General features: G+C 41.4%; 1 protein-coding gene across 2 annotated transcripts; it reads right to left on the bottom strand.

Moving 5' to 3' along the window:
* Nucleotides 1–2,851: 2,851 nt before the first annotated feature.
* On the bottom strand, nt 2,852–23,359 carry PPP1R36 (protein phosphatase 1 regulatory subunit 36). Of its 2 annotated transcripts, none has more exons than XM_063440311.1 (11): nt 23,277–23,359; nt 22,722–22,786; nt 22,262–22,348; nt 17,495–17,628; nt 16,688–16,751; nt 13,487–13,585; nt 9,515–9,655; nt 8,462–8,504; nt 6,160–6,365; nt 5,176–5,361; nt 2,852–3,994 (listed from the first exon to the last, which is right to left on the bottom strand). In XM_063440311.1, the coding sequence occupies exons 1-11, from the start codon at nt 23,283–23,285 to the stop codon at nt 3,754–3,756; spliced, it is 1,275 nt and encodes a 424-aa protein (XP_063296381.1). In that variant the 5' UTR covers nt 23,286–23,359; the 3' UTR covers nt 2,852–3,753. The 2 variants fall into 2 exon arrangements, with proteins under 2 accessions (XP_063296381.1, XP_063296382.1); XM_063440312.1 differs by having other exon boundaries at nt 22,262–22,345.
* Nucleotides 23,360–24,670: the final 1,311 nt, after the last annotated feature.

Genomic DNA, 24,670 nt, shown 5'->3' with positions numbered 1-24,670 from the left:
GTCCCGAACCCTGCACCAAGCGACAGGTACAAAGACCCCTCGAAGACACGCAGCGGCAGGGACACCCAAAATGGCGGAGCATTATCAGCCAATGCCACCTAATAAGCTCCGAAAACAATCTGGTGCCTCACACACAGGTGAACAGGCAAAAGACCCCATTACTATTATCTTTGACCGCTTCTGGGTCATGCTGGAAGCACGCCTTCGGGCGGGAAAGCCGCACCGAATCTCCCACACTATTACCAGAGCCGATGGCGGAAGGGTATGTGAGGGCCCACTTCAGGGCAGCGCAAACAACCAAGCTCCCGACACTCAAGTTACAAGCCCTCCCGGGCTGAGAGCAACAAGGGGCAAGCCCCAGAGGTGCCGGCCACACAAGGGGGGAAAAGCAAAGCGAAGACCCAAGCAACCAGGCAAAACTCCCTGCAACACCCCGAAAGGGTCGAGCCTGGACCACACCGGTCTCCAGGCCCGTGGCCTACACGCACCAGCCCTCATGCAACCCCGGGGCAGAAGGGGTCCCCCGCCCCCGATGCATCGCGGCAACACACAGCCGGGACAGCACCCAGACGTACAATCCACACCAGGGAGACAACGAACGACTGGCACCCACAAGGCCCGCAGCAACAGAGTCCGAATATCGGCACACGCTACGGAAGAGAGAGCCTTAGCATACCAGGCCAGTACAGACGTCCGTCAGCAAGGTCTTAACCAGCAGAGATATCAGAACCTTCCCACACCGCACCTGACAGCACTGGCCCAGATTCAGAACCAACGCTTGTGGGGGACCAGCACCAGGGTGAGAGGAGACAATGGGTCGGCAAGCGCTAAAGACTACCTACTGAAACATAATAGTGGCATCGGATGACGGCAAACAGGCCCACCGCTGCGGCCGCTAGCCGTGCAATACAGGACTGAAACCCCAGTGCAACACTTAACCTTTTATAATTAACTCGATAGACTTATAATTAACTCGATAGCCAAATTGGCCTTTAATGCAACGAACAGTTCATTAGCTACACTGTAGAAGGTTAAAATCAGTTCAATTTTATTTTTATTTTTATTTTGATTCGTACAAAGCTTTTGATATATACATCTGACCAAAATTTTTATTTTAATGCTAGACATGTCGAAGCCAAGCCTACTCAGTGCCATGCCTGTTTAGTAATGTCATATAATTGCATACCGTAAACCACTGGTTACCTGTCAGGTTCATCTTACTTCTTTATTAAACTGCAGACTCGCACAGTAGCTAACAAAATACAAATGTTACCGTTAACCATCCTTAAAACTGCAATGCCATAGATGTGACGTAACATTTAATTTACTTGTAAACGCAATTACATTAGGCAATTTTTAGACTTGTATAGCCCAGCGGGTAACACAATGCTACAACCACTTGTTATGTTGGACCGTAATTTAAAGTATGCCTAGACCTGTTTTAAAAATATAAAATATACTAATGGCGACGACACCACTAGCAATGATACTACTGTCCTTCCAGCGAGGTCACAGCCCAACCAGTTCACCGAACTGTCATTGTCTAGCTTGCTTATCCTGTAATGATGACACTTTTGGTAGTGTTGCTGCTAGTAATAGTGCTACTGTTCCGCCAACGAGGTCACACTCAATTTCGTTCAGCACACCTTCATTGTTTTATTTGCTTAATTTGTTTAACCTGTAAGGACAACTCTACTGTTAAACTTTAAAAAAAAGAAAAAAGAGGCTGCTACTCTTGGGAATACATGCAACTATTGTGTACACTTATGCAAACTGTATGTTTTACACGCATTAACCCATCATTTTATTTTCTGTACTGAACCATCATATGCCTCAATAAAAACAAAGATTGAAAAAAAAAAAAAAAAAAAAAATAATTTTAACAACTCTTTTATCGCTTTGCAACTTGATCTGAGACGAACCCAGAAATGAGCCCCTCGTATGAAAAATATTCTGTCTCTCCTCAGTCCTTGTGTTTGGGCTATTTGGTATGGGAATTGTAGGAGCCAATAGCTTATTCTACATATACCTGGAGTACCTACCTGCATATATGGCCATTTGAGTCAATTTATAGAGACTACTGTTAAGTGCTAGTGACTAGATAAAATAGATTTAACACTGGATGCTTGGAATGTAGAACACATGCATATATAAAAATAATAATAGGACTCTCACCTAGCAATAAAAAATGTAATTGGCCAAAGAGGGACACTTTTATTTTATGGCGTGTGACAAGAGGTGCAACCGGGTCGGCTATTCAGAGATATTTTGGGGGACTTCATGACCTACTGACAAACACTTATATGACTGAAAATGGAATTGACCAATGTATCTTATTGACAATGACCGATTCCTAAACATATTAATTTTTTTTTAACACATTCTTTTGTGCCAGCATTATTGCTGTAAAGTCTTGTTTTATGCTCATGTATACCAGCAGAGGGACATGGGTCCGAAACAGGGACTGTCACTGCTAAATAAGGACACTTGGAAGATATAAAAAATTCATGGAGCAAATATAACGCAATAACATTGACAAGATTGCCCCATCAGTAAAGTATTGTAAGCCACCTGTATCTCCTGATTTACCTGTCTGAAGGATTCCTCTCCTAATGATAAATATCTCATGCGTATTATCTTTTACAGACCACTATCAGTAAACGAAAACACAAATATTTACAAGCAATATATATATATATATATATATGCATATAGTTCCTTAATCAAAATGCAGCTATTTCTACTACATAACAGACAGTGCAACTCCAGCTGCTAATATATATATATCTCGAAATGACTCAAAATATCTTTAGTTGCTACCGAGGAGTAAATCTTTATCGCTCACGTGAAATGTGTGCTCATGACATCTGTTTTTTTATTCTGTGTATTATGAAATATATATATATATCATACCCTCCGGTAACAAATGTTAAAACAAAACAAGGCGTTAGAATTTTATGTTTCATATCAAAGTAGCTTCAGGCTGAGAAGTGATTAAGAGTCAGGTTATTTATATAATGTACTGAGATACATTCTATACAGAACATAAATTATACCATTTAACCTTTTCATTGACACAAGACATACAGTTACACAGTTAATGCAGTTTAAAAAATACATGAAGCCATCTGACTTCCTCTATTTATTAAACCAGTAGCTGATGCCCCCTGTCCATAAGCCTTTTTCACAGGTTTCTTTCAAAGGGATACAGACATTTCTTCTAAAATAAAGAGGAAGATATACTTACCTGGGTGAACGTTATCTAAGACAGGGGTGCCCCAAAAGTTAGATCCCCAGATGTTTTAAAACTACAGCTCTCATGATGATTTTTCATGTTAAAGGTATGCAAAGCATCATGGGATTTGCAGTCTACAATATCTGGGGATCTATCTTTTGGACACCCTTGATCAAAGACAAATGGAATTGTTATACCATGATATCACATCCTACCTGCCCTAGCTAGCAATGGTATACATAGTAAATAAATACAATTTGCAAACAATTAATGATTTCTAACACATGTTGTTAATTGGATGTAAACAGCGCATACACGTATATTCAATAAACTGTTCATTGTCAGGAATTGGCCGGGAAATGTTAACTTTTAGTCCAAAGTTGCTGAACTAGAAAAATGATCCAGCTATTTTCCAGTTCAGCTATTTTGGTTTGAAAAGAATAATTCCTAGATCAGTTCCCCACAATTCCCAGTTTGGTGAATAATCATGGTTATGGTAACTACGTAGGACCCTACTATCACTCTGACATAACTTCATCCACGTCAGAGTACGCAGCTTCTGTCGTAGCTCTTGAAATGACAGTACTCTGGCGGCCTGTCCCCGGACGGCCATTTGAGTGTCTTGAAGAGTGACTGCGAGAATAGAAGGATGCCGTACTTTTTTTAGGTCTTATTTCAGCAACCTCGTCCTCTTCAGTGTCCAGTGGGACGAGGGTGTAGGGGTTAAAATTTTTCCGTGGCTCCCCGAGTATTCCAATCCTACGTGAAACCAGAGTTAAGTTAGTAAAACAATATAAACTGGATCTTGTTGGATCACGTTTGAAAACATTTGGCACATAAGCAAACATTTCGTGATTTCGCTGACTCATTATATTGCATTTCTTAACACGTACGATACTGAACATTTCTTGCTGATGTTCGAGTGCACTTTGACCCCTTTTAGGGAAGCTATAAACTACAATAAGACGTTATAAAATACACTGTTTGTTATTGCCAGGAATATGCAGATATATAAATGCCACATATTGACGGAGGTCAAAATATCTGAAATTTTATGTTATAATTTTAAACAGATTGGAAAAGCCTCTCTATGCCATACTCCTCCGGTCATATTAAGTCATGATGGACTCTGAGCACCATCAAACTTTGAATTCTCATTTAGTTAATAACCCTGCTAATTTTAACATCAGAAAATATGTTTTGATTACACAAAGAGTTGTAGATGTATAAATCAGCAGTTTCCAAACTGTGTGCACACAGGGGAGCCGCAAAATATTTCCTGTTGCTATAATCATAGCACCGGGAACTGTGCCTCACTCTCCCCAGCCGGCTCTGCAGGACTGGAGGAGAGATCAGGGATCTCCCTCTCCGGTCCGCTCGCAGTGTAATGCTGGCAGCCGGCAGGGGAGGGAGAGAGACCCCGGGGGAGCTCTAACCTGCAGCTCCGTCGGGATCTCCTCTTGCGAGCTAGGAGCATTGCAGCTGTTACCATGGCAACTCTCCGAATCTCGAATCTCAGGAGCTGCTAGAGTTCACTCTCACCACTTGAAATATTAAGGGCGCCTTGAGTCTAAAAAGTTTGGGAACCACTGGTATAAATTTTTTGAATGTCACTAGTCCTGCACTAATTCTTCTCAATCTTTCGGCTGCTTTTAATATTGTGGATCACCCATCATGTGTGGATTATTTCGTGCCTTGATTATGCCAAACTCCTCTTCATCAGTCTTACACATGTGCAAAGGTCTCTGTCAGTGTGATTCAATTGACTTTTTTTCACTAGTCAGCAACTAAATGGTTCCTCTGTCTGAGACTGTAGGACTATATGCAGCACGATAATAGAGATTCCTACTGTTGCATGAATCAAACTCGTATCCTCAGATGGTTGGGTAGTGCTAAAGAAGCTGTATAATCTCAGAAAAACAATCAAAAGTACGTCTTACTGATGTATAACAGGGTGAAAGAAGATTCCCAGATTGTCTGTAGGCTCAGAGGGACCTTTTGGATGGAGGCCATGTTGCTGGAACAGATATTGTGATTGCTCCTTCAGCGTTGGCATCAAAGAAGCAAGGAGTGGGGAGCGTTGAGTAATAATGCTTTTAATTGCCGGGCGTCTTGGATTATCCCTCCTATTCCAAAAAAATCAAATTAAATATTAGGTAGAGTAGTTAATACAAATCCGATAATAGCTATTGGTTATAGATTATTCCGAGGCTTGTCACAGTGTCTCACAGAACTCCTACATGTTTTCAATGCAGTTTTATCCATTATTTCCTCATTTGCCCCATTTCTTTTGTACCTTTTATCCTCTTTCTTCCTGCCTTCTCTGTCACACCTGCATGTGATATACTATCCGGCCATTTCTTTGTTGCTGATCATTCACTACAGTGAGGATTGTTGTGAATTCAAGCTGAATTTCAAATTTAAGGCAAAACCTGGAAAAATTCTCCAATTCAACTATGGTTCCAGGTTGGCTCTTTTTGCCTTAAATTTGAAATTCAGTTTGAATTCACACTGAATTTTCAACAATACTCATTTTAGTGAACAAATCTGCAAATCTCTGTCTATAAAATTCACTCCGATTTTGTAAAAAAAAAACAAAAAAAACCTTTAGTTAAAAATGTTGTTTTCCAGGAAATCACCCCTGTCGTTCTCCATTCAATAATTATGAAATCTCTTCCTACAAACTAGGGGATAAGAGAATAAACAGATGATAGACTAGTGTGTGTCTACTATCCTTGGTTTAGTCGGGGGTCCTGGGGACCTCTACCCCTAGCAAATCAAGATGATACAGCCCACATAGTGTGAAAATAGTGGGGTGAAGCCATCGGATTACCCCCTGAGATAATTTAACATTTAGAAAGCTATACATTGGGATACCGAGTTTTAATAAGAAGAGAATGTAAGGAAATAATAATTACTAATACCTGTTGGGAGCATAGGTTGTAGATTTTCGCAGTTTCTTGTCTTCCACGGACAGGACTCTACTGAGCGGATCTGGGAAATGGTTCGCCCTAAGGGCAGGGTTAAACGTGTTGGATCGCAATATCCTGCCAATTTCAGTCTGGATTAAGCTCAGCTCCTTGCGTCGGAACACCACCCAGGCAACATAGATACAGAAGCTGTAGAGGAACTGTACAAGATAAACAGAGAACGGAGAGCAAAATCACAATGTGGTCTGGGTACAGCGTTGCTGACCCCCTAGCCCTGCAATGTTTAACATGGCAGTTTTAGAGAAACTGTAACGTTTTTATTCCAGGGTTAGGACTGGCTTTAGTGACGGCCTGCCAGACAGCCACTAGATGAGCTTCCTGCAGTTTTTCTATGAAGTTTTACAATGCTGCACAATCTCACGCTTTGCATGAGGACGTCCAGCGTGTTGCAAAAAACCTCATAGAAAAAAAGATTGATTCATTGCTTTCCTACGGACAAGACCTAAGGCGCATGGCGCTCGCCACGCATGCGCATTCAGTTCCCCCTTGAGATGGCATCGGAGGAGGCAGAGATATCGATTATATATATATATATATAGAGAGAGAAATGTCAGTGTTCGTTTAAATCTTAGAGCAGGAGTCATTTCGATGTGATATCAATCACCTTGTTCTACTTTGAGTGAGCTAAGTCAATATTTTACATCATGATAATTCTCTATACAAATTGTACAAAGAAAGGTACACAGGGACATTTTGCTTTGCAAATCACATATTTTGTGCCAAGTAAAAAAAAAGGACTTATTGTTAGGAATAAGGAACTCTATTAACAATCACGTACTCATTAAAAAGGATAAAGATCCAACTTATTTCGTACCACTTTTCAATATCATAAATGGGGGAATTTAACAACACTACAGACAAACTACTACAAATTCTAAAAGGAACAATACGTTGATGAGGACTCGCACGTACATACATCGCTGGCAGTCTCTCATGCCAAGCACGTATTATCGCTTTGATAAAGTCTTTGCATTTGGAGAAACACATTGTCGGCCTATTTCTATCCTGTTATCATTGTGCAAATATGTTTTTTTTTTGCTTCATTTTAACAGTCAGGAGAAGGAGGTTGTAGATGGCTCTGATGTCACTTCGAGCAATGTTGTTTTATCGTACATTTATATAGTAGCTAAATGTCCCTTATTCATATAAATGTTATGGTAGTAATTTTAAAATGAAATGTGTCTGGTCGTGAAGGGGTAAAACCCAATGGGAGCAAGGCTTCACATCCCATGTAACAAGAGACGTGTCCATGCAAAACATTTACTAGTTTAAATATCGTGCAGAGGAAGCGGCCAATGGCCATAAAGTTGTTTGGGAAGCCAAACAATGGATTGGAAGGTGCCAGGAAACAGGATTGTTTTGTAAATTCTCTGTGGAGTTTTGAAGGAGGACTCTAGTTGGGCAAAATTGTATATTTACTAATAACAGAACATAATGTTTCTTGTCACCATGAGCAGGAAACTGTGAGGGTTTGATGCCAACATCAATTAAAAATAAAAAAAAAGCTTAGTAACAGTCATCATAACGTGTAAAACACACCAGGCTGACTGATAATGCTGCTACGGTGTGTGCCCCGCAGGGCTGCTGAAACAGTCTGCCCATTGGTATAATGTTTGAAGGGACTTTCCACTGCTCAAATACTAAATAAATATAAATCAGTGTTTAGTAGATATACCCCAAATGAAAACTTGCAAACATTTAATTACATATTTTCCATTGGGGATATATCTAAAATCAGGTTGCAAAACCTGCAGTTCTCTTGTCTGCTGTCTTTGCAAGCGCTCCCGTTTAACCCCACCCAGACTTTCTGTGGCTGTCCAATCAGACTTCTCAATACATCTAAATGAGAAGTCCTTGTAAGTCAGGTACTCTGGGTAATTGCTGCCTCTTGAGGCTGCATTGAGCTAACGAAACCAGGAAGTAACATTGTCGGTTCTCTGCTTGAAATCCAAGGGGGTGTTACCAGGTTAATTTATAAACGTGTCAATTTCTATTGAAATCTGCACTTTTTGCAAAATGGAATAAAGAGGACACACTCTTCACACATGAAGCTTTTCAGCAAGGACCTACTCAGTGAGATACAGCTGCATAATATGCAAATAAAACAGACCAAAGTTTTCAATTAAAGGGGCACCAACTAGTAATGCAGTAAAAACAACAAATTAAAGAGACATGGCATCTGTTATGAAGTCATACTATTTCTAAATATTAATGCTTTGTTACTTGTTTTCCTTACCTCGTAGAACATGCGGTCGCTTTTTGATGTGGATCCTTTACTTCTGCAAAACATATATTATTGTAAATGTACCCTAAATATAGCGAACACTTTTAATACAAATTTAAATGCATAGATATTTTTTTATTTTTTTAGTTTACAATCCCTTTGGGATTTTTAGATGATTTGCAAAAATATCTTTTTTAAGTTTATCTGCCTGAGACTGATTTTGGAGGGAGCTGCTGTCTGTACGTGCAAAACAAACCTTATGGTCACATCAACAAAAAGATCTGGGTGTTGTTCGAGCATGTAAAACAAACCTTATCCAACCGAAGAACAAAAAGTATCGTACTTCTATCCTCGAATGAACTCTGTTCTGGGCGTTGGGCAAATATGTAAACGGTTAATAAACACTGCCAAGCACAATGCCAGCTTTGAAACACGGCAATTTAATAGGAGTTTTGCCAAGGAATTAAAAAAACTTAAAGAGAAATTATAACTTGGAGCAGTTATAACTATAGAACTGTAGAAAAAGAACAATTGCAAATTGTAGATCAAAGTAGCTGGGTAGGTAAATAAATAGTTAAACCAGAACTTTGTATTTGATTTAAAGGATGAAATATGTATTTCGGATATATTGTATCATATATTAGAGAGAGCGACTGCTCATGCACACAAATATATGCACGGGCAAAGACGTCATTGAGGGTTTATAGCTGCAGCAATTCTTCAAAATTGCTGCAATTATAAGAATCGTGCCACGAGAGAGAAGGACTCTTTATACCAAAATCTGAACTTAGAACAAAGGTTGTTATGGTGTTAATTCCTCTTTAAAATTAAACTTCAGAGACAGCCAACCTTAATTCGCCATGTGCCAGTTCAGGCAGTAAACAGGAAGTAAGAAGTGGCTGATAGTTTGAAAAATTAAATAAACGCAAAAACACGTGTTTTCATTTTATCATTAACACAGTATTATCATTGTCGCCAGCGTGTGCTTGTATACAGGGAATAATAAATGGCGCAGATATTTGCGTGAACGTAATATTATGTAACTGGAGAAAAATCTGTTCATACTTCCCACAAGCCATGTGATGCTGATGAGTTAGTTCCAGTCCAAGTACTAAGGCGCAGTATGTTTGAGCGAAATGTTTTAGAGCAAGTTCAGTTCTTGACGAAATCGCAGCCATCACCTTGCGTTCCACAATATTCAGATTCCTAAAAATAGAATGCAAATGTTAACAGATGACATTTAGCAGATTGTGTTGGTTTTAACCTTTTCACATTCAGAAATCGGCGTTCTAAAAGAGTTCCTCCATTACTTATCAATACATAGTTACTGATATGATTAGAAGGTTATGGGGAATATCTACTAAACACCAAACTACCATGAAATAAAAAATTAAATTCCAAACTTTAAGCAACAATAGTACTTGTTACAGCTTGGCCATCAATGGAAAGTTTGCAAATCTGTTTCCAATTCAGCAGCAGTCTCTGATTAGTAAACAATAAACCAATATTTTGCAAAGCGTTAAAGAATTGTTAACTATAACACTATAACAACTTCCAGTTAATTAAACTAGCATACAAACGGTCTTTATGTGCCTTCCTGATGATCCGTAGGAGTGAAACTTGCATTGAGTGCATTTTGACACTCATTTCTTTTTGGTTTTATTCCCTCTAATTTGTACATGTACTTAGGATAATCCAGTATATTTGTTAAGACAACTTAAAGGACCACTATAGTGCCAGGAAAACATACTCATTTTCCTGGCACTATAGTGCCCTAAGGATGCCCCCACCCTCAGGGCCCCCTACCACCGGGCTCTAGGGGGTGGAAGGGGTTAAATTTACCTCTTTTTCCAGCGCCGGGCGGGGGACTGTCCTCCTCCTCTCCTCCCTCTTCTTCCGTCATCGGCTGAATGCGCATGCGCGGCATGAGCCGCGCGCGCATTCAGCCAGTCCATAGGAAAGCATTCTCAATGCTTTCCTATGGACGCTGGCGTCTTCTCACTGTTAAAATCATAGTGAAAAGCGCGGAAGCACCTCAATGAGACAGCCACTAGAGGCTGGATTAACCCATAGGTAAACATAGCAGTTTCTCTGAAACTGCTATGTTTATAAAAGAAAGGGTTAATCCTAGCTGGACCTGGCACCCAGACCACTTCATTAAGCTGAAGTGGTCTGGGTGCCCATAGTGGTCCTTTAAACCACAATACCCAGTAGGCTCACATCAGTCCCCACTCCCCAGGTGTATGTTGCAGTTATAATAACAGGGCTAACTGTTCTCAACACTTTTTCCTATTTCAGATTTAAGGATGATCTTTACACTTTTATGATCCGGTACATTTTGGAGTTTGCCTTTACGTTTAGATAGTGACCCATGGTGTGCTTCAATAGATGCATTCAGATATTGATACTACTCTGTATCTTCTTTAGGACATTTGGTTAATGCAGAGATTGGTTTATATATAATGGTTTACTCTTAAACTATTATAAAACAAACATGTTCCCTCCCGTGCCTTTACCCTCTGGTTACGGATTATTAAGAAGTTAATACAATACAGGATTCTCCGCAGAATGTTTCCTAGTCAGTGCTGTTCCTCATGATACTTACCCTGACGTAGAGTTTGGACGATAAACTAAAATAGACCTCAAAGGAATAAAAAAATATTTAGAGGACATTTTTTAGGCGCGTTCACAAATTTAACAAGTAGAATTCACAATCTAGTGTAGATGGTCTTATTAAAGATTTAATAACAAAGGTTAACATTTAATCGAACTTGATAACGGCTACCAAAAACGTATTTTATCTGTTATCTTCCAAGTTTCCAGAAGGCTTGATATCCTTATTATACCCTACATATAGCTGGCGTTCCTTCTAATTATGTAGCTTTTTCTCTTTTGAAATGCACAGTATTTAAAGGGACACTATAGTTACCCAGACCACTTCAGCTCAATTAAGTGTTCTGGGTGCCAGGTCCCTCAGGTATTAACCCTTTAGATGTAAACATAGCAGTTTCAGAGAAACTGCCTCTACCGGCTGTCAGGAAGTGGCTTTCTTCCTGACAGCCGGTAGAGGCGCTTCTGCGACGCTGGATGCGAAATTCGCATCCAGCGTGCAGAACGTCCATAGGAAAGCATTGAGAAATGCTTTCCTATCGACTGTTAGAATGCGCGTGCGGCTCTTGCCACGCATGTGCATTCCGCTCCGCTCGGGAGCTGACGTCGGCGTGGGAGGAGAGGTCACCAGCGCCGAGGGAACCCGGCACTGGATTAAGGTAAGCTGCTGAAGGGGTTTTAACCCTTTCAGTGCTACAGGAGGGGGACCCTGAGGGTGAGGGTCCCCCAAGGATGACATAGTGTCAGGAAAACGGGTTTGTTTTCCTGACACTATAGGGATCCTTTAAGCTCTTATAAATAAATGTCGTCTTATCCAGCACGAATATTCCGATGTTCCCAGTAGCAGTTTATCAGAAGATTCCTTGGTCAAATGTTCTAATCCATCTGTTATATTATCATGTCATCTCCCAGACAGCTATGTGCAGTACTGGCCGTGTCCCCCCACGCCTCTCTGTGCGTCGTGTAACTGTGAAGGAATATATCTTGATTCTAATGTTCAGCGTAATAAAATTAAGGTCTACATCTGATGCTCTTTATATGTAATGAACTTTCTCTCTGTAAAATGCTGTATACGTGTCAGCATAAGTTGCGTTCTCTTTGTATTCTAGCCCCCACCCGAGCACTTATTTTGAGAAACTGTACATTGTGTGACTGTTTGCTAGCTAGCTAATTTTGTCTCTGCGACCTTCCTATCTTATGAAATATGTAACCACATATTGTTTTGTAAACTAATTTTATATCTTATGAAATATGTAAAATACACAATCCAGCGCACTCGCTTATTAACTATTAGCAGCGATTTCAAATCTTTAGAGATTGTAATAGTTTTATTTAAAAACACCTCACCTAGGCAAAAAATAATGGGGGTTTAGTTACATTATATGATCATACATTGCATAAGCCTGCCAACTATTTAGCCTTGACTTGCAGAGAGTCCCAGTAAGGAAGTATTTCCCAAGTAAGTGGATTAATCTCATAAGAGCAAGCATTAGGCTGCTACTAGGATAGGACCTGCCGAATATGGGGTACTTTGACGTAGTTGGCAGGCTTATGCAATGTATGATCATATAATGTAACTAAACCCCCATAATTTTTTGCCTAGGTGAGGTGTTTTTAAATAAAACTATTACAATCTCTAAAGATTTGAAATCACTGTTTAGTTTAAACCTTCAAGCTAAGCTGCAAGAATATTGTGTATAAAGACACCCTACTTTGAATAAACGAGCAGGAAGTAATTCTGGACTCACAACTATTTTTGTTGTGTGCTAATTGCTTCTCCAGGCGCCTGATATAATTTTGGGTTCCTCTGAATATAAGTATTGGAACCTTTGTCCATGTCATAACACCTGCGAATTGAAGTCCCCCAAAGGATCTTACCTGTTTGTACAATGTGGCTGTGTAGTGATAAACCCTATACAATGGTTTAACGTGTCATGGGTCAATGGTCTTGCACATAGCGTTGTTGTATTTCCATGCTAGGTTTTTCTTATACAGCTCCCTCCTTGATATAATGGGATACCGGGGACCCTCTAATTGTTAAATATACCAATCTTACAGCCCAGTCATGTCACTGCCCAGATCCAAGGGAAATTATAAAACTGCTGAATCTGTGTGTACAGGGACACAAATATGGACATGGACCAAGGCATTCAATGTGCGTTAAAATCATTTTTCACAAATTCTCAATAGTTTATCTAGAGCAAAGGATGGGTATATATAAATGGGATTTTAAGATGAAAATCTACTTGCCTAGAACGGTTTACAAACGTCAAAAATATTCAAAAGAAATCATTTATAATTGATTAATACAAAGTTCCCTTTAGCCGATGGATGCCTAATAGAGGAGATTTATTGTAATTTATAAAGCAATATATTACACATTACACTTCATATTGTATTTAACGAAAGACTGCACATGGATCTTACGGCAGTAAAGGCTTGGGTTTTCTTTCGATAGCCTGTTTTTCCAAATAACAAGAAAGGTAGGACAGAAGGGCCATGAGGAACTCATCCAAATGTTGGCTTCTAAAACAGGAAGGAAAAGAAGGATGAGTTTACAGAAATAATAAATGGAGTTTATACATTTAGACTAAAATAAAGAAATGTTGCAGTTTATATTTTTTTTACCACAGTACATAGTATATAATAGCACAGTCAGCCACGGGTGTATTAAAGGGATACTACCACTCTGCTACACTGCACTGCGATTACATCCAACTGCTGGCTGAGCAGTGTGCAATGTTTTGTTTTTTTTTTGAATTGCATGAAAGTTACAAGACAGCCTACGTCGCCACAACAGTGTTTGTAAGCCTAAGCACATCATCGTTGTTGTACAGTCATGGCATTGAAACAGTGCACATTTTTGTATAAAAGCTTACACATAGCTAGGTTCAGTGCTGGTTAATTATAACATCGATATTTACCGGTTTGTTTTGCGCTGTTGGTGAGGGTTATGCCTATTAGTTTATTTCCATGCTTGCAAAGGGATTATGTGTAGTGAGGCGTGTGATCGCTGCAAAGGGCACAAGAATACGGTATAGGTCTTTGTGATCTGTGTCGTTGTGTTGTATGTTACTAGCTAGAGTGGATGTACCGCTAAACAGAACGCTACTGAAGTGCTCCGTGTATGCGTAAGCCGTGCGAGGTGGGTGTTCTAGTGTAGCGTGAGAGGTTGTGGGGTGCGGACTTTAGGCAGGATTAGTCACATCATGAGATAAAAAAAAATTATATAAAGTACTTAACATATAAAAACATCATTGCTAACATTTGCAATTAAAACGAGTGTCGTGCTGACAGGGTTAATGCTCAAAACTTCAGATTTTGTGTAACCATGCGTAGTGGAGGTATCCTGCACATTTGAATATGTCATGTTCCAGTCACAGTGTGCAGTGCCTCGGTCTATTTTCTTAGTGGACTGGAGAGAGTTAAAATTAAAATTAAAGATTAAAACGTTTCTAATTAACTTACTAAGAAAAATACAAACGGCTTAACGGGGGCTTGGTGTGGGTAGCCGTACGATACCCCCAAGCTTACTGGGTGAGGCTAGGTATGTTCAGTGCCGATAGTGGCCATGCCTGTACGTGTCTTGGTTAGGCCTAGGCACATTGGGAGGCTAGGGCGGGGGGGGTGGTATGGTCAGTTGACCCTTCCCATAGGGAGTAGCATGCAATTTGAGGTATACTCTAACTTAAATACTCTAACTGTTAAACAGGTAACTTGGTATTAAAGAGTTCTGTGGTAGTGCGGTGAAGCAATGGGGCACTCTGGGGCCTCAGGTGGGCTCAGTCCCGGTTGTGTTTACTGTAGATCTTCGGGGAACAAAGGATGTTACCCTGTCAGGGTTCCATCTGCTCTATGGCTGGCTCGCTCCTTGGGGCTCCTCAGTAGTCAGAGCGTCCAGTGGGAGTCCCAGTGTTGGCAATAAGGCTTTGGCTTCCTGAAGGTCTCGTACCTTATGGTCAGTCCCTCCGTGCAGTATCCTCAGTGTGCGGGATTGGTGCCATTTGTAGGTGACTCCTCGTTTCTGCAGCAGCGTAGTGAGAGGTCGGAGCGACCTCCGCCATGCCAAGGTGCCCCCAGTGAGCTCAGTGTAGAAAGATAAATCCATCTCTTCAAACGTGTATGGGGAGCAGTCTCTGGTCGCCGCTAGTACTGTGGTTTTGGTCGAATGATGCTGGAACTTCACGATTAGGTCTCGTGGTGCTGTGGCGGGCGCCGAGGCTGGTTTCGGGGCTCTAAAGAAGCCATCTAGGGCAACTGCTTTAGTCTGCCTCGTTGGTAGCAGGGCTGTCAGAAGGCGCCTGAGCAGGTGTGGTAACTCGGCCTGTTGAGTGGCCTCTGGGATACCTCTAATCTTTATATTGTTGGCCCGGCGTGCGTCCTCCAGGGCCGCGAAGCGGTGTTCGTGTGCCTCATTCTGCCGTTGAAGCTCCTGAACCACTTGCTGGAGAGAGGTCAGTTGGTCGGAGCAGGCGCGGGTGGTAACCTCCAACACTCCCATGCAGCCTGTCAGGTCTTGTATTTCATTGCGGATCGTGGCGACGTCGGCTTGGATGGTTTTCTGAAGGTCCGCAAGGAGCATCTTCAGCACCGCCGTAGTCACCGGAGAGGCATCGGCTGTCTGGATTGCCGATTTCTGCTTTTGTACCGGGGTGAGGTCCGCCGCCTCTTCTCCCGAGGAGAAGTCGTCCGACATCTCTGAGTAGTTGTCCATGTAGACGGCCATCTTGGGCCTGGCAGTTTCACGTGTCTGCTGCAGGAGATCCACAATATTCGGTCCTGCTTGAGTCTTGCTTGAGTTTTTTGGTTTTTCGTCCCATTGTCTTATTTGTTGCTGGTTGTCTCGTTGGGGAGCCCAATATGCTGGTAATAGTGGTAATTGGGCAGTTTGTGGCCCGAAAAAGCCGGAGCTCTTTTGCTGTGCGACCGTTCAGCTCGGTTGCTGGCTCCGCCCCGAGCAGTGTGCAATGTTTAGTGCTGGAATGCTATCAATAGCATTGGATTGCATGTTATGTGGTTCTTAAAGGGAGAGTTACCATAACCACTATGTTTTCTGGAACATATATCCCATATACATATTGATGGGCAGCGTATGAAAACGGTTCCCTTTCAGTGTTAAACTGTTTTTAATTTTTTTTTTTTTTAAATTAAGTTTATTGACATTTTTCAAATACAAAAACCAAAACAAAGACAAATATGGATATATCTTGGTTTTTGATGTTTTAATGTTAAAAGAGAGTCCCTAGCCCATACCCTCTATGCTGCTTGGGCTAATGAGAAAATATATGCCTGAGCAGCAATGGGCTTGTGATTGGCTGTGAGTGTCAGCTGACTATTTTCCGTCTATCACAGCACCCATTGCTGGTATGAATTGGTATGGCTAAAATAAAGTGTGTAATCTCTGTGGGTGGCTAGGGAGCCTTATTTAGTGTGGAACTGCTCAATCGTGGTTTAACACAGAATGGAGGGACAGTCCAAAAGGACTACAGGCACTATAACCACTTTAATGAGTTGAAATGTTTACAGTCCCTTTAAAGGGGATTCCATGGTACATTTTTAGTTTTTGTTTTTTACAATTTTTTTAATATTAAAAGTTATGATCTATAATTCTGCCAGCCTGCCTCTTACCTTATAGCCTCTGAAAATGAGTTGATATAAACACCATCTTCTTTCAATAAACTTAAGGCAACATCTGGAAAAGAATTTGAAAAAAATCTATTAAGGAAAATGAATTTATTTATTTTTTATATTATTTGACTAAAATAACAATGCTTTATCTAAACTCATTATCTTTCTTCCAGAGAAGGTTTAGGTGCGTTGATCTGGACACAATGAATAGAAACATGTTCTAATGGGGGCTAGATCAAAAAGGGCTACTGAGTCCATACTGAATGCAAATACAAGCATGGTGCATTTCTGGGGGATCTGTGCAGCCATCTTCCCAAGACGGATTTCCCATGATGCAGTGCACAGGTCATGAAAGCTCATTTGCATTAAATGTCAGCCTGTGTGATTCAAATGGCAAATCAAAATAGAAGGGTATTTAAGTGAAAAACAAATTGATCCATATCCAGCTCTTTGCCCACCAAGGTTTCTGATTGACAGCTGAAAGGAACAGGTATATCTTACACTATGCTCCATGCACTCCTTCTGCGAGGGCACATAGGTCATTTTCTTCTGGCATGCCAGGAAGATGGAAAAAGATGGCGGCACAGAGGGAGGAAGAAACAAAAGTGAGTGGAGTGGACCTTTGTTCCCTTTCGACCCATGAGGCCAAAAAACAGACTCCTAAACTATATCTGATTTATGGTTGCAGTAAGCACAGCATTGAAAGTAACTGATCCTTAATAGGATTGCACCCCTCCAATATTTATTGCTATGAAACATGCAAAGCCTCTTCCAAATACAATACACACAATAATACCATGTACTTACACTTCACATCTTCCAGGGTGATGTGTTCGCGGTCGTGTTTGCTTGTGTGTTTGGGTGATCTGGTGATGGAGCCAGCAAAACTTGTCTTAGAGGATTTCGATCCAGCCATAACATTGAAGGAATGGGTTGGTACCCTTAAATTGCATACAAAAGTAATTTAATCATTTGTATGTATGATCAAGGTTTTATCATAATTAATAAAAAGCAATCTCAGAAATACCATAAATAAATGGAAAATGAACACAGGCATTCAGAAAATATGTGCAATCCCTCTGCAACTACTGTAGTCTCACGTCCAACAAAATACCAACACTTAACATAATTTCCTCGCTAACAGAATCCTCAGTCAAAGCTCACCCTTCTTCAGCTTTGAGGCTGGCAACCAAACAGAGGTATAGCAGCTTAATAAGTGATTCTCGGATCCACTGAAGCCATCGTACGCATGTAGAGGAACTATTACACTCACTTTGTCCCTGTGAAGTTAGTCTAGCTATTCCAGCATGAGTTGTGACAACCCCATAGCACACCTGTCCAGCACAGGTACTGAGATACACCCATTCCATGGCACACCTGTCCAGCACAGGTACAGAGATACACTCATTCCATGGCACACCTGTTCAGCACAGGTACTGAGATACACCCATTCCATGGCACACCTGTCCAGCACAGGTACAGAGATACACTCATTCCATGGCACACCTGTTCAGCACAGGTACGGAGATACACTCATTCCATGGCACACCTGTCCAGCACAGGTACTGAGATACACCCATTCCATGGCACACCTGTCCAGCACAGGTACAGAGATACACTCATTCCATGGCACACCTGTTCAGCACAGGTACGGAGATACACTCATTCCATGGCACACCTGTCCAGCACAGGTACGGAGATACACTCATTCCATGGCACACCTGTCCAGCACAGGTACGGAGATACACTCATTCCATGGCACACCTGTTCAGCACAGGTACAGAGATACACTCATTCTATGGCACACCTGTCCAGCACAGGTACAGAGATTCACTCACTCCACGGCACACCTGTCCAGCACAGGTACTGAGATACACTCATTCCATGGCACACCTGTTCAGCACAAGTACGGAGATACACTCATTCCATGGCACACCTGTCCAGCACAGGTACGGAGATACACTCATTCCATGGCACACCTGTCCAGCACAGGTACAGAGATACACTCATTCTATGGCACACTTGTCCAGCACAGGTACTGAGATACACTCATTCCTTGGCACACCTGTCCAGCACAGGTACTGAGGTACACTCATTACTTGGCACACCTGTCCAGCACAGGTACTGAGATACACTCATTCCATGGCACACCTGTCCAGCACAAGTACAGAGATACACTCATTCTATAGCACACCTGTCCAGCACAGGTACGGATATACACTCATTCCATGGCACACCTGTCCAGCACAGGTATTGAGATACACTCATTCCATGGGACACCTGTCCAGCACAAGTACAGAGATACACTCATTCTATGGCACACTTGTCCAGCACAGGTACGGAGATACACTCATTCCATGGCACACCTGTCCAGCACAGGTACAGAGATACACTCATTCTATGGCACACTTGTCCAGCACAGGTATTGAGATACACTCATTCCAAGGCACGCCTGTCCAGCATAGGTACTGAGATACACTCATTCCATGGCACACCTGTCCAGCACAGGTACTGAGATACACTCATTCCTTAGCACGCCTGTCCAGCACAGGTACTGAGATACACTCATTCCTTAGCACGCCTGTCCAGCACAGGTACTGAGATACACTCATTCCTTAGCACGCCTGTCCAGCACAGGTACTGAGATACACTCATTCCTTAGCACGCCTGTCCAGCACAGGTACTGAGATGCACTCATTCCTTAGCACGCCTGTCCAGCACAGGTACGGAGATACACTCATTCCATGGCACGCCTGTCCAGCACAGGTACTGAGATACACTCATTCCTTAGCACGCCTGTCCAGCACAGGTACTGAGATACACTCATTCCTTAGCACGCCTGTCCAGCACAGGTACTGAGATACACTCATTCCTTAGCACGCCTGTCCAGCACAGGTACTGAGATGCACTCATTCCTTAGCACGCCTGTCCAGCACAGGTACTGAGATACACTCATTCCTTAGCACGCCTGTCCAGCACAGGTACGGAGATACACTCATTCCTTAGCACGCCTGTCCAGCACAGGTACGGAGATACACTCATTCCTTAGCACGCCTGTCCAGCACAGGTATTGAGATACACTCATTCCTTAGCACGCCTGTCCAGCACAGGTACTGAGATACACTCATTCCTTAGCACGCCTGTCCAGCACAGGTACTGAGATACACTCATTCCTTAGCACGCCTGTCCAGCACAGGTACGGAGATACACTCATTCCTTAGCACGCCTGTCCAGCACAGGTACTGAGATAATATAACAGAGAAGAGAGAAGTTGGAGGTAACAGTTTTAAATAAATTAACCAGGGCATCTCATAGATGGTATGGTGGATCAAAAAGTAATATAGGGAACAAGAGAAGAGAAATAAAAATAAAAATAAAACGTCACTTTTAATTCAGTAGTGGACACGAATAAGTCACTCAGAACAGGGCTATAATCTGAATAGTAACTAATAACCCATGCTGGTTCTATATGTAAAATACACGTCAATCCAAGCCAGGAGATCCTTTTGGCGAGGGACCCTAGTCACCAATTCCTCCTGACTCTGGTCGCGGTTTGTTATAAATTGCAGCAGAATTAAGTTACGGCAAGATAGCCTTCAACACTGACAGTTAAATATTTCCAAAGGTTATAATGGTATTTATGCTTCGGCTTGCCAATGTTATTCTCTTAGGATAGTCTAACACCTTTACCCTTCCAAATAATAGTGTAGCAAGTATATCCGATAGATTGACAAAAAGTATACTAATAGGGGTTATCCCGCATATGGAGGTACAGTTAGTTAAGGCTCTTTTTTCTTACTTTGTCTATATAAGAATCAGGTACTGAGATACATTCATTCCTTAGCACGCCTGTCCAGCACAGGTACGGAGATACACTCATTCTATGGCACACCTGTCCAGCACAGGTACTGAGATACACTCATTCTATGGCACACCTTTCCAGCACAGGTACGGAGATACACTCATTCTATGGCACACCTGTCCAGCACAGGTACGGATATACACTCATTCTATGGCACACCTGTCCAGCACAGGTACGGCTATACACTCATTCTATGGCACACCTGTCCAGCACAGGTACGGAGATACACTCATTCCATGGCACACCTGTCCAGCACAGGTATTGAGATACACTCATTCTATGGCACACCTGTCCAGCACAGGTACAGAGATACACTCATTCTATGGCACACCTGTCCAGCACAGGTACTGAGATACACTCATTCCTTAGCACACCTGTCCAGCACAGGTACGGCTATACACTCATTCTATGGCACACCTGTCCAGCACAGGTACAGAGATACACTATATCCGATAACATTCAGCATAACAAGATGCTGTTTACTGCATTACAATAGGATGTAGTTTTTAACAGTAGTGTCCTTTTAATATGATACAGCTCTGGCAGTGTTTACTGTGCTATGCAAACCAGAATATCCTGAACAAAAGTAGACAGTGTCTGAATGCAAATTATCCGCTGATTAACTGGACTGCATCACGATATTTTGGCCAGTTGGTGGGCACTGAGGGCTAGTTACAAAAACATTAAAACGCATTGGCACATTGGTGCTTTGTGGGTTAAAGTAAATGCTCTGAGATCAACTAAATGCTGGTTGCTAAATTAGGTTAGATGGCGTGGTTTGTGGGCAGAAGATAATCCAGAAATGAAGCCCATTTTAAACCCAGCAGAGTCCTGCCAAGATAACATATCACTGAAAATACTCCAATGTCTAAGTCATTGTATCCAAATAGCCATTTGGCTAATAGTGGAGAACATGTGTTGTAGATTACTTGGCACCAAAAAAAATATTATTTAGCCTTATTAAATCAGTCACGCACACCTCCAGAAAATAAGAGGTTAAAGTGGAAGGTTTAGGCTAGTTCTGAAAAAAATGGGAATAAAATGATTGTTATTTTATTATTTATATAGCGCCATCAGATTCCGTAGCGCTGTACAAAATGAAGGCAGGTTTGTTCTGTAATAAAATGAAAAGGTGTCAAGATTCTTTTAAGGGTCCTCTATATATTTTCTAATAAAATGCTTTTTATCGTATTTTAAAACTAACAGCAAAGTAAATGTTTTATTTATCTATATTATTATCCAATTTTTTTAGAGTTATTCACCAATGTGTGAAATATCAGGAATTCAAAGTGAATCAAATTGTAGCCCAAAGTAGTCAAATCGGAAAAATTCTCCATATCGGCACTGTTTTCAGTTTGACTCTTTTTGCCTGACATGTAGAATGCCCCAGTGGTATAACCCACACTGGCTACTTAATCCGAGTACTTGGTGACTTATATTCAAGTTTCAGGAAAAATGTGTCTAATGAAAACGCAAGAAGAAAGTACCACATGGTGACATAATACCGTACATTAGGGGTGGCCAATAAGTAGACCGCCCCAGTTAGTGTAATGCTACATCTCCCATTGATGTCTTACCAGCTTAAAGGTTGGCAAAGCATCATGGTATTTGTAGTTCTTAAAAATCAGCTTTTGTCAATCCCTCATACTGTATATATAATGATACGTTAAATTCTTCCATGGAACAGCCTCCTTTTTATTTTATTTAAATACCTGTCTGGTGCTTTAGTCTCGTGTTCCTGAAAATGTATAGTCCTAGCCCTCCTCGCCCTTTCTCGTGCGTCCGCAGCTCCATTACTGCTGTAAGGAAATAATATTAAATAGTTTAAACAATGTCCGGATTCTGCAGTCCGAATAAACCCGTATGCAGCCAGATGGTTCTGCTCCGTTCAGTATGGGTCGGTTTACCATATCCACCATGTTTTCAAGAGCATATCATGTATACATAGTGATGGGCAGCACATGAAAAGGGTTGCCCTATATGGTAACCCTTAGTATGGGGCCCATTCAGACTTCCTAAACGAACTCTGACAGTTCCAGAAAAACACTCAGAGCTTGAGAATGTTTCCAAATTGGCTAATCTGGCCTTCATAAGCACGTACCATGCCCATTTCCTACAAGTCACGGTTTAGTAAATATACCCCAAATTAACGCATGCATCCATAAATATTACCTTGAAAATTCGAGTGTGTTTGTGTCCTCTCTCCAATACCAATGTCCAGGAACAGGTTTTGCTATCTACAAGAGAAATTTGTGACATATTTACTCTGTTATATAAAGTAAATGTTCACAAGCGTAGAGTTTCAAAGAGACCCAGTCATGCAGGGAATACAAATTCATACCCAAACCTTTAACTTGATTTTGAATGAAAAGCCAGGTATTGCGTATAATTTAACAAGTTATTTGTACATCAGTTGACGATTAAGTGGTACGCACTGGAACTGGCGGGGGTAACTAACACTCACACTTACATTAAATTTACCAGGATCTGCAATTAATTAAGGGCAGGTCCTTACAGCACTCACAGGGTTAAGTCCTAATGCTAAAAGCAGTGATAGGTGTCAACTCCCATCACCCCAAGCCTATTAGAGTTCCTTGACTCTGTCCTGGCAGACCCACCAACCAAACCTTGAAAATCTACTGTGTTGTTTTTTTCGACATATCCATTGGAATAGGTAAATATATGATTTTTGTTTAATATTTCATTAGGGTTAGAGGTACTACTTACTGGATCCATGGACTCGCAGAGCAATAGACCAGCTCAGCCTGATGGCTCACTGTTTATTTTGCTGTATCCGTTGCTGTAGCAACCGTTCCTTTGTTACTCCTGTTGAAAGCAATGCATTGAGTGACAGGGCACACGGGGAGGGGTGCCAGAGGGAGGGACAGCTTTGGCACAGTGAACAGTAAACCACATTGATCAACATCAGAATAAAAGAGAATTAAAAAAAAGCCTTAGAAGGGAGTTTCTTTAAAATTGAATTCCCCATCAAACAAAGCAATACATAAAGACACCTTTTGTTTCTATTGAAATAACTGCTTTGCCAACGAAACAATATGAAGATAAATATGTCACATCTGCATAGGTCTCTCTGCCAAATCATTCTGTGCCTGTTTTCTATTGTAATATTATAATTATTTTGTTATAACGGCACTGTCGACGTCTGTGACTTTGCAAAATGGTGACATCAGCGCTAGGGGGTCCGCTGGCCAGGGATGGGGGGATAGTTAAAGGTGAGATTTACTTAATTGAACCTGTCCCTCGCAGGCGCCGGCATCTTCTTCCTCATGCGGGTCCACTTGAGCGCCAGGAGCCAGTGTCACTGCTGAACGTGCGCGCGAGAGCCAAATGACAAAGCCAATTCCCTGAAGCCGTCACTGACGATGGCTGGGGGACTGGCGCTTCTAGACGCCTGTAATGCCGCCCGGTGTCTGGAAAGGTCATGTGTAGGAACTATACAGAGACAAAGCAGTCCTTACTTTGTTTCTGTACATTTTTTGACTGTGTTGGACTTTCAGTGAAATTGTTTATCTTTCTGAAATACAAATTTTTGTGGAGAAAGAGACAGTGCTGCTTTAAAACTAGAATAAGGTTATAGCATCAACTATAATAGCCGAACCCCCTGTTCACAACTCCATTCATATGCAGTATGTTTTGTTAAAGGGGTACTCAAAGCACCATAACCACTGCACCCTACTGTAGTGGTTATAGTGACAGCATGCCCCTGGCACATTTCCCCAATTCTCTCAAACTGTGTGTTAGCTCTCGGCACGCGTGGCTTGAGCTCTCGTTCAGTGTATTTTTTAAAGGGATTTCTGCATTTCTCTGAGCTCCTACATTCACTATGTTATCTGGACTTCCTTTTTTTCAGGATTTTGTTACAGAACTGTATACATATTACTTTTTCCATATTTTTTGGATACTTTGTTATATGACTTTTCTATTTTGGCATATAAATGCACCTTTTTTAATTTTAAGGGGATTATTCACTAAGCGCTGAAACTTATATGCATATTTGTTTTTTAGAATTGGGAAAATTATTTTTCTGTTTTAGCAGCTATTATTGTTTGAGTACCTGAGGTACTACATTTATTATATTATCTTGATTGGCTATTGACTTG

Source organism: Pelobates fuscus, chromosome 13 (assembly GCF_036172605.1).
Source record: "Pelobates fuscus isolate aPelFus1 chromosome 13, aPelFus1.pri, whole genome shotgun sequence".
Lineage (NCBI taxonomy): Eukaryota > Metazoa > Chordata > Amphibia > Anura > Pelobatidae > Pelobates > Pelobates fuscus.
This window is presented reverse-complemented; position numbering and strand designations above follow the sequence as displayed.

Bases quoted from the DNA above. Each gene is read 5' to 3' on its own strand.
- PPP1R36 (XM_063440311.1), bottom strand. The intron at 17,629-22,261 runs GTATTTAAATAA...ATGCAATTTAAG, and splicing joins GAGACTAAAGCACCAGACAG to GGTACCAACCCATTCCTTCA. The intron at 9,656-13,486 runs GTAAGATCCATG...TTCTATTTTTAG, and splicing joins AAACCCAAGCCTTTACTGCC to GAATCTGAATATTGTGGAAC.